The sequence below is a fragment of the Macadamia integrifolia genome, chromosome 9, assembly GCF_013358625.1.
Source record: "Macadamia integrifolia cultivar HAES 741 chromosome 9, SCU_Mint_v3, whole genome shotgun sequence".
NCBI classification, from domain to species: Eukaryota; Viridiplantae; Streptophyta; class Magnoliopsida; order Proteales; family Proteaceae; genus Macadamia; species Macadamia integrifolia.
The window spans coordinates 4,653,436-4,663,807 of NC_056565.1; the positions used below are offsets into that span (position 1 = coordinate 4,653,436).

The 10,372-nt window shown below is 37.8% G+C and overlaps 1 protein-coding gene across 6 annotated transcripts; it reads right to left on the reverse strand.

Annotated features, from left to right (window-relative positions):
• Positions 1-8,685, reverse strand: LOC122089429. Of its 6 annotated transcripts, XM_042659167.1 has the most exons (9): positions 7,885-8,685; positions 7,593-7,778; positions 7,398-7,490; positions 7,188-7,298; positions 3,974-4,102; positions 2,192-2,329; positions 1,314-1,547; positions 507-626; positions 1-312 (listed from the first exon to the last, which is right to left on the reverse strand). In XM_042659167.1, the coding sequence occupies exons 1-9, from the start codon at positions 8,368-8,370 to the stop codon at positions 280-282; spliced, it is 1,530 nt and encodes a 509-aa protein (XP_042515101.1). In that variant the 5' UTR covers positions 8,371-8,685; the 3' UTR covers positions 1-279. The 6 variants fall into 6 exon arrangements, with proteins under 6 accessions (XP_042515101.1, XP_042515099.1, XP_042515098.1 ...); XM_042659165.1 differs by having other exon boundaries at positions 1-626; positions 7,188-7,289; positions 7,404-7,490; positions 7,885-8,684; XM_042659164.1 differs by having other exon boundaries at positions 1-626; positions 7,188-7,289; positions 7,885-8,684.
• Between the last annotated feature and the right edge of the window lie 1,687 nt (positions 8,686-10,372).

The following is a 10,372-nucleotide window of genomic DNA, read 5'->3' on the forward strand; positions in this document are numbered from 1 at the left end:
TAACATGATAACCACAGTAATTATTCTATGAAGAACTTCATTCTGTCCCATGCTCCAAACTCAACAAACATGGCTCATAAATCCAGCATTCAGATGTTTACATTTTAAATCGTACTTTAAGAGGATTCTCTCTTAAATTACAAGCAACTGAAGATGGTAATAATATACATTCAGTATTTCAACCCTCCATGATTAGAACCTTAAGGATTCGTATTAAATAGTGGTCTTCCACAGAAACCCAATAATTAGATTACGATACCACTAGCACAGAGAAGCAGACTACCAGACTGTATTCTGTTCTTGAAGATCACCCTGTCAAACAATAAGCTCTCAGCCAGGAAGTGTGACTCATAGTCATCTGCATTATAAGAGCTTAATCTTGTCTGACAGTCCCTCTCATTGTTTTCAGTTTCTTTTTCGAACTTCTTTATATAACTTTTTATCTCATTGAAAAGTCCTTTGGTTTTCATTGGTTCATGTGAAAAAGAAAATTGAAAATTCCCTACCTGTTCAGCATCAGTTTCTATTAGACTTCTTTGATCATTACCAGGGTCTTTATAGCAGCTGCCGGCTGTTAAGACACTACCCTCTTTGCAAGGTGTGTAGAAAACTTGACCATCTGAGTCCTGCACACAGAGAAATTAATTTAGGTATATGTTTGAACACATGGATTGAAACATCAATAAGGGAACGAAACTAGAAAACATTGAAGACAACTATTACCGATACATATCAGACCTTTCCCTTTTGTGTTTCTTCAATGACTAGTTTTGGCAGGGAAACCAAAAATAAGACCAAAAACTTTACCAGATAGATAAAATTCCATGATTCATAGTACGGAAACCCCACATGCTCGGGAAATGATGTCCCAAAATAAAATCTATTGACATTATTTACAAAATTAATTTACAGCAAATCAAGTTTTCCTCTTGGGGAAAGGTTATGTACATGGCTGTGCATGGTGCAAGTCGCACACCAAACCCCGTTGGATGGTGGCAAAGAGCTGGGTACCGTACAAGGTCATACCCATCCAATGGTTTGATGCATGACCGTACACCATGGACAATCGTGCTCATAACCTTTTGCCTTTTCATTTTTTTTACTATATTTGTAAGCCTGCCTTGAACTAGACCACCATACACGTGGATTTAGTGAAATCAAATCTGAATATTCAGATAATAACCATGTATAAGTTCTTCGGTTGCTCAGTGATAGGAATCCAGTCTAAGAACTGGGTTAATAACTTCAAGATTTCTCACAATGGTTCCAAATGTGATAGTAGATAGGTGAGCATCATAAGTTCAGAGATTGACCTTGTTACAATTGAGTTGAAAATTAGAACAATGGGAAGTTGAGGCACTTGAATTTCCAGACAGCAAGAATCTACTGTCACCAACAGAGGAAGTAGCAGCGACAGAATTGAGAGGTGGGTCCTCTGGAGATGAGAAGTCAGAACTATCAAATGTTGATATTGATACACACTCATCAAAATAATTCATGGCTTCTTCTGTCAGACGCTTGGACATTTTCCGACGCTCAATGCTGGTCTGTCACAATATTTCCATCGAGATGGTCATTTGAGCTAAAAGAAAAACACGTAGAAACTCCAATAATGATGCAGACAAATGAATAAAGAGCTTTCCTCTGATGGTTAGACAAAACTGGGCCTTGAAATGAAAATGTAAGTCTCAACCAGCTAACAAGACAACCCCGAATTCCAACCAAATGTCCAAAACTCAAATTTGACAAAGAAGTTGTAGTGCCAAAAGAAAAGTTGACAAAAAAATGGGTCCATCCAATACATTAAAGGACAAAGTTTTTCTTCACCAGTGGCTGAACGATGGGATGGTCCAGACGGGACCTCCTTTCCCCTCCCCCCCTCTTATTGTCTGGGGTTGCGATAGGCGACGGTGAATGGAAACATAAACTCTCCATGACCAAAAGTTAACAGTTCAAAAGAGGATGTCATTTCAATTATTGGATCACATCCAACCAACAAAGTCTAGAATAATTATGGCCTGGAGGAAGGTATAACGGTCATATGGGACCCACATGGCCAATGATAGGTCTTTTTTTTTTTTGGGGGGGGGGGGGGGGGGGGTGGTGGGTTAGAAAGCAAGCTAAAAGCAGAAACCATTTACATATTTGTGAAAAACAGAAACTCCAGTCTGAAAGCGATCTAAAAGCTTACTTTTCTTCTGGGTTGAGGCTTCTGCGTATTCAATGACTTTGGATCTGGAAGTATCTCCTTCAGAATTCGATTAAGTTCTTGTCCACGGTGCTCCTCAATAGCCAGCTCTGCTTGAAGCTTCCTAGCTCGTTCTTGGGACTGAAAGTTGGAAAATCATAGACCAAAAGATTGTTTGATATGGAAATGCTACGTACCAAAGATCTAAATGGATAGGTCGGATTGAAAATCCGGATCAGTACTGTACAGGACAAGTCCAACACTAATCTACATAACTCTATGCTTTTAGTGTTTTGAAGAGTATATCAACATGTTGCTCGTTCTTATTTTCTTCAATCCAAACAGCCACATGGTAGAATAGCAGTTAAGAACAAGGTGGGTTTGGGAGGTTGACATTGGGTTTCTGATGTAGTTAAATCACCTAAATGGTCTTATTTGATTAGAAATAAGCTTTGGGTAGGGTTATCTATGTGTTGGGCCTTTGATGTTTTCATTGTAACATGCCACTTTAATGGGCCTATAATATGGGTAGATGCCAGGCATACAGGACTAGTTAAGTAACCGTCATTTTTTTATTTTTATTTTAAGAGTTATCAAGTACTTTGTTAAGCTGGATTAGGATTCTATAAGTCCACAGCCCTGTTTTGACTCAGTTTATGTTACCTTATTAACATAAGGATTGGTTTAGGCCTTTGTTTTTAGTGTTTGAGACTTCTATACAAGTTTGTACGGGGGTTCAGCCTTCTACACGGATTTTATTATGAGGATTTGGCTTGAGCTTATTCTTTATTCTATGAGATTCAGATTTTCTGTTATGGTGGGAAGCCAATAGTGGCTGATGGGATTCCAGTCTAGTTCCAGGTGAGATGCTTGGTCCATATCCTTCTATCCTTCTTCCATTCTTCTTATTCATTATCAAACCAGAAAATCAAGTTATCAAGCAAAATTCCCAGTTTATATGTATACCATACTTGATTGACTCTGAGTTTTCTCCATTAATACACCATAGATTTCAGATCTAATCATATATACAGTAACAGCACCTCATGCTTTACTGATCTATGTTTCAAAATTCAATTTTGTTGCTGTTTTTTCAGAATCCTACTTCAAGTTGTATACTTGTATTCTCAGTTTTATCTAATTTACAAGGTCATATATATATATATATATATATTTTTCATTTTTTTTTTCAGATCGGCATAGTATCCTATTACTATTTCTGGAATCTATTGCTGTTTTGATCTTCTTTTGTTGGCTGACTTGATTCCATTATTTGTTGTTATCAGTTACTGTTCTGGAACTCTGCTTCTAGAATCCTATCCTCAATAAGAATAGTCCATTACTCCAGATCCGACCATTTGATTTCAATCATATTTTGAGGATTTATTCTATACCATTAATGTGAAATTTGACCGGAATGTCATTCCCATCTCAGCTGTTGATTGTTATTTATTAAATTTCTTCTAAATCTGGTCTTTTCCCCTTTACTGCGATCCTGGTTAAATTTGAGTTTCTGAAACCTAATCCTTTAGGCTTCTAGAAATTCACCAATTTCTCTTCTCAGACCAAGCCATTTAGAATAGGCATGTGGCAGGCATGCTTAACCCCAACTGTTTTGAATCAGGCACAGTCAGAAGGCTCATACAATTATTTAAAATTCAGTAACAATATATTAGTTTAGTTTGGTTTTAATATATAAGAAACCATTTAATCAAAAAAAGAAACATGTTAGAGAGGCAATCCAACAGGTTAAAGCAGACACGAGCTAGTTGGATGTAAAGTTACCTGCTCAAGCTTGCTGGCATATTCCTTTCTGATGTCAGAAACTAGTTCAATTGCATCTGGGTTAACCAATTCAGGTGGGATATCAACAACATTGGTTGCTCCAATAGTTGTACAATTCCTTCGGATCACCTGAACTTGCAAAAAGGAGAGAACAAAATAAGAACTACCAAAAGGTTGGGGCATAGACAAGCAGAAAATAGGAAGCTTAGCTGTAAATGTAAATTGAATGTAAATAACAAAAAGACCCAACCGAATGACAAATGGATTTATAGCCTTGACAGTTAATAAAGAGCATATTACACAAGTGATTCTGTATGCGTAAAGTAAATCAAATCCAGTTCTTCCACCACCTATTTTACCTCTAGTCTTGTTCCTTAGTGTCCACTTCCTCTTCTCTGGAAGATAAAGGAATCCTCTTACGCGCTTTTCCCCGGTCATAGGTGATATAATTGACAGACAGGAGGAACTCTATTTTCTATCATCATGTGTGTTAAAAAAAAAAAGAAAAAGAAAGAAAGAAAGCACATTGATACCCCCAAAATCAATTTTCCATCATCTACAGGCTCTTTATAACCTAAGGACCCTGAACCCTCCTCCCATTCTCTAGTAGACAGAGCTATTTCTGCGTTTTGAAAGGCCCCACTGGGAGAGCCACCCTTCCTGCAGCTGCACCATTCCTCTGGAATAAGGGGCGGGCATTCTGCCTAAATAGTAGACATATGTGATAAATAAGAGAATACTAAAGAATCGAGCCATATGACTTCTCAATTCTGACACAAGTTCCTTCTTCTTTTGGAGAAAGAAGTTAAAAGGCTTCAGACCAATCTAGATCAGTCCATTAATTTCACAAAACCTGTTCTCCTATTGTTTCAGTATATTGCAATAGTTCCCCCCCCCCTTTGAACTAGCACCTTAGGAAGACAGCAATGAATGTAATAGGTAGGTAGGTAATCATGTCAGAAACAAAACGGTGTATAAGAGCCCCCATGTCCTAAGAGAATTTCCCAGCCTATTATATCCTATGGTTTGAATTTCTTTTCTGGGTATATGGCTAAATATTAGATTTTCGGTGACATGTTTATACATTACTTTCAAGATCATTCATTTATTTTCTTCAAAAAAAAAAAAAAATCCTCAATCAGACCCAAAATAGGCTCCTGGCAATTCCCAAAGTTCCAACGATACCCAAGTCCAAATTCTTATGGTGCTAAGGTTCTAAGTAGGGCTAGCGATGGTTATCCTTTGACCATTTAACCACCTTTGGAAAGTAAAGGTAAGGTTTCTTTACCCCTCAGCCAATGTGAAGAATAACTTAACAAGGGTAAAGGATACTAACCCACCTAGCTTAACAGGGAGGGTGAGTTGTTTACTTGTCTATTAGGTGATTTTACGAGTATATATTTTAGAGATACCTAAATACATATATATTGATCCAAGTCCCAGCCCATATACACCCCAACCTAATCCATCCACTGCAAAATACCGTACGAATAACCTACTTTCCCAAATACAATTGATATTGTTTTACCCAAATACAATTGAAGTAACATTAATGATGCTTTATCCACTTTACCTGTTTACCTGCCCAGTTATGGAAAATTTTTTAACCATACCCAATGAGGGTAAGGGGGAAAACCCCCCTAAATCCCTTAGAGGGTAACAGTAAGGCATTACCTGATGCGACCATACGCATTACCACCCCTAGTTCTAGGGGAATTCTTACCATTTGAGTAATTGGAATTGATTTCCAACCTCCCACAAAATCCAGCAAGGCTGTGAGAGGACAGAAGATTATCCTTAAGTGCTTAACAAGCCTCCAATAATGCAGTGTACAACAGACTATCAGGTAGATAACCACAGAACTGTTTATTATCATTAAGCCTCCTAAGATAAACATAAAGATGAATTTTCTACCACCCGGCTTGTGACAAAACCAAATACAATAAACAAGAATCTGTGAAGAAAAGAACGATTGACATGGTGATGAGGAGAGAGGGTGAACACAATAAGAATACGATTGAATGCCTCTATCATGGACAACCTCTCCCTTATATTAATCAAGCAACCAACTCTAAATATGAAACCTACTAAGAGTCTAATTACAACCAAAGATTAACTGAAGTAAATAACAATGACTAGCCTAGACTTAACTTAGAATATGACTTAACACTAACTCTCACTCTCACGGTATTCAACATGGCTAACTACTAACAGTGCAACATCCTAAAGTTTTCATCTGGTTGATCCCATTCAACAGGGGTCAGGCTTATCCAAAATAAGAATACCTGGACTTTTTCTCTAGAAAGGGACGGAGAGGAAAGTTCATATTCATGCCAAACACAATCCTCCAAAATGCAAAGCGTGTAGAAGGAACCATAATCAGGGTTGAATTGAAGGTGTCTGAATTTTCAAAAAGATCAAAGCAGCGGAAAAAATTGAAACTGAAATCAGTTAGTATACTCCCTGCTCAAGAAGAATTCAACTATAACAAGTCCATATCTAACTAGAGATTCCCATTCTGTAGCTTCTGCAACTCTTTGAACTTCAACAAAGTGCTAACTATTCTCTTCCATTTCACCAAACATTTTGGAGTATTCTTGTTATTAATTTGTGAGAAAACCATTTTCAAAACTTGAACTTGAGTATGTAGACTGGAAGACTTCGACTAAGATCCTGTGGAAGAATCAACCAGAGCCATACAAGAGAAAAAAAATTGGATGCCGATGCCCAATTTCATAAGAGTAATCCCATATTTGTCTGCTCACCGCAATGAGGTTAATCCTTTTTCTTCCAGTTTTTGTAATAAGTATAAACTCAAAAGGCTTTCCTTCCACAGATAGGTTATAAGAAGTTCCAAGATCTCTATCGCTTAAAACCTATTCATGCCAACACTGGTTCACACATGCCAATTGAGTATGCATGATATCCACTAGCATTTTTGTTCCAACCTAGTGTATTTTCAACATCTCCTAGTGTATTTTCAACGTACTCATATTGCAATTGAACACTTGAGTTTCTTACTAAAACAAGTCATTTTTTCCACTGATTCTTTTCTTAACTTTGTAAAATTCCTCAAAATTTCTGTCCGTATTCAGCATAATTTGCAGCTAAGCATATTTCTCATCAATTTCCGCATTGATCATTGTATGCAATTAATTCAGAATGTAAGCATTACTAATGAAATCTGGGCTCCTTTCAAGCCATAAGACCTTACATTTTCGAGGTCATTTTGAATCTCAGAAATTGCACGTCTTAGTTCAGATCGAACTGTTTCATATATTCCACCAGTACTAGAATCACCTGCCTGCTGATCAGTCTGGAAAGACTGGGTAATCAAGCACAAAGTAAGAACATGAATTATTTTATCAAGACATCTGATCCATAACAAATTCTTTCCAATACATATTGAAGGAAAAAGCAAGACCTGCACCTTAATCTGTTCAAATACTGCTCCGATGGTTTTCTCTTCAGCTTCTGAAAAAGAACCTGTAGAAATCTCATCTTCCAAATTCGAAGTCTGCAGACAAAACAAAAACGAATTCATATTGATAAAACCAACTACCAAAGGCTCTATTTCAACTATGCCTCGACCCTTATATAGGATCATTAATGAACTTACCACTGAACCATCTGAAGGCTCCAGAAGAGGATGTTGACTAGACCATCTTTGCAAATTCCTCGTCTGGTCTGATAATTCAGAAGCACATGTGGTTACAACAGCTTTTTTCTCCAAGCTGGGAGCTAATCTCACATTATTCTTATTTCTGAGACCTGAAGACAAACTAGTTTCTTTTTCAACTTCACTCTGTAAACGTAAAACAACAGAACAACACTCAAATGAATCAAACGCTCATAAACAAATACAAAGTATAACAAAACGACTTGTGGATCCTAAGCTACAAAACCCAGACCTCGGAGTTCCCATAATGGCCCTTTGACACAGATCGCCCGCGTCTTCCCGTGTCCACCCTTGACAGACTTCGACCCACTACCCCTCGAGTAGCCAAAGACTGATTCCCATAATCAGCATGCCTTGTAACTGATCGCCCTCTTCTGCTATCCGAAACACAACCACTACCCACTGATTTCTTCGCTGCTTCACCTAATCTGGATGCGTTTTCATTGAATTTGGCGATTCCAATGGCGTTTTCTGATTCAATCACTTCTGGTGGTGATGTGCTGCTGCAGCAGAACAATGGATTATCTCTCTTATTCAGAAAATCAACAGTGCTTATTTCCTCGTCTTGGCAATTTCTGACCACAGCACTTACGCTTCTGGACCTACGAGGAGGCACTTTCTTGGTCAACTCTGAATCTTTTGCAGAAGATGTGATATTGGAAGAAGAAGATCCCAAGTTCCCCCTCTTGGAGTTTGATTTGAAAGCCGAAACGGCCATTTTTCAATGCAACCAGACACGATAAGAAAAACCCTGGAATCAAAAGTATAAAAAACTTCAAATCTAAGTAGTATCTTAAATATAAAGATTTACAGAATCAAGAAGAAACCCTCGAATATCTGTGCAGAGACGAGTTATCGAGTTAAACAATAATGTGAATTTGAGTTCAATCTTGAGTATCCACTACTTGATTGTGTAAAGGAAGAAAGGTTAGTCGTTGCATTAAATAACGGAAGTCTGGAACTAAATTAAAAAATACCAAATCAAAAAACAGAGATGAAAGAAAGCGACTTTCGAATTTTAACGTTGCACAATAGATTCCGTCCGGATTTTTTGTTTTTTGGGTCTGTATTACTAACTTTTCTACTTTTTCTTATTTTTTTATTTGCCCTTCTCAAATCAAGGTCTAGTTCTTGCTATTAGGGATCCCTTTCAATTAAAAATTAAAAAAATGAAAAAAATATATATATATATACACATTGGGTATTCCAGCAGCTGAGAGGATCTAAGCATGCACTCAATATATGTGTGTAATCCAACTCCTAGCCAATAGATGTATGTTGAACATCCTAGTGGCCAGAAAAGATCTGAATGACCTATCGATTTTGCATTGATATCAGTTATAGAGATATCAATATATCGAACTGGATCCTCTCAAGTGCACCAACATGTTTGGTGTGCATCGAATGGTTGGAAAAACTTAGGCACACACCCTTGGCCGTCTGATATACACGAGTCTCATTCCATCAATATATATATATTGGACAATGGTTAAGTTAAGTGGAAAGAATAGGCTGTGTTTGGATGTCAACGCATGTTGAGAAAGAAAAAGTTTTCAAATCTATTGTCCTTTTGGTTGCGATAGAAGATAAAAAGGAGAAAAAAACACTGGAAAAACAACATGGCCTTTGCACTTCATACAGAGTTTTGGCACAAAATGATTATCTTAAGCACATGAAAAATGAAAATTTGACCTCTATTGATGTTTTTATGCACATTCTCATTAATCCTACACATTAGGGGTGTCAATTCGTGGTCCGACCCGACTAAATCGATCGAGACCGATCGTTTATAGACCGGCCCAGCCGGACCATTTATTAAACGTGTCGGGCTTGAGCCCGACCCGTTTATAAATGGTCGGTCTCGATTTTGCTACTTGGACCGTCGGGCGCCCGACCGAGACCGGCCTATTGTGCACCGATTTTGCCCGACCCTTTAATGATTGTAGAATACCTATTTTAACCCCCAAATTAAAGAATAAAAACTAAAAAGTAAAAGACATGTTCACATTTTAAATAATGGTTATATTTGGTATCATTTATTGATTTATTGTCAATTTTTTGGGTTTGCACGAGTGGGCTGGAATATAAGAGCACATTTTAAAGAAGGTCCGTTTAAAAACCGGTTAAAGCCCGTTTAACATTAAACATGTCCGTAGCCCGGTTAAGGCCCGACTAAAGCCCGATTATAGCCCGAGACCGACCGACCGAATATAAAGTATACCATACCCTCAATAACTAAGCTCGATTAATTAAATGGGCAGACAAGTGTAGCCTTTGAAAGTCTTCAAGTCCGATTAAGCCTGATCGAAACCGAATCAGCCCGACCGGTTGACACCCCTACTACACATGTCACAGGAGCCAATGCTACCTTTCGAGGACTACATAAATTTTAAGGCAATTTTAAATTTCAAAAGTGAAAGCTTTCTCTGGTTCTCTACCACTGAACCTTCTAAGACCCGAGATGATATGATGATCCATTTTCCTTTTTGTGACCTTCCAAACACACTCTTAGTTATAAACGAAGATATTGAAGAGACTACGAGGAATCACTCCGATTTATCGAAACCCTCGACTACGGCGATTAGGAAACGGAAACGGAAACGGAATCGGAATCCCTAATGTCAAAATCTCTATTCGAATATTGGGCCGACCGCCGGTCCAAGTCCATATCTATTCCTATATAACCGGGAAACGAGATTCCATCTCATCTTATTAGGGCT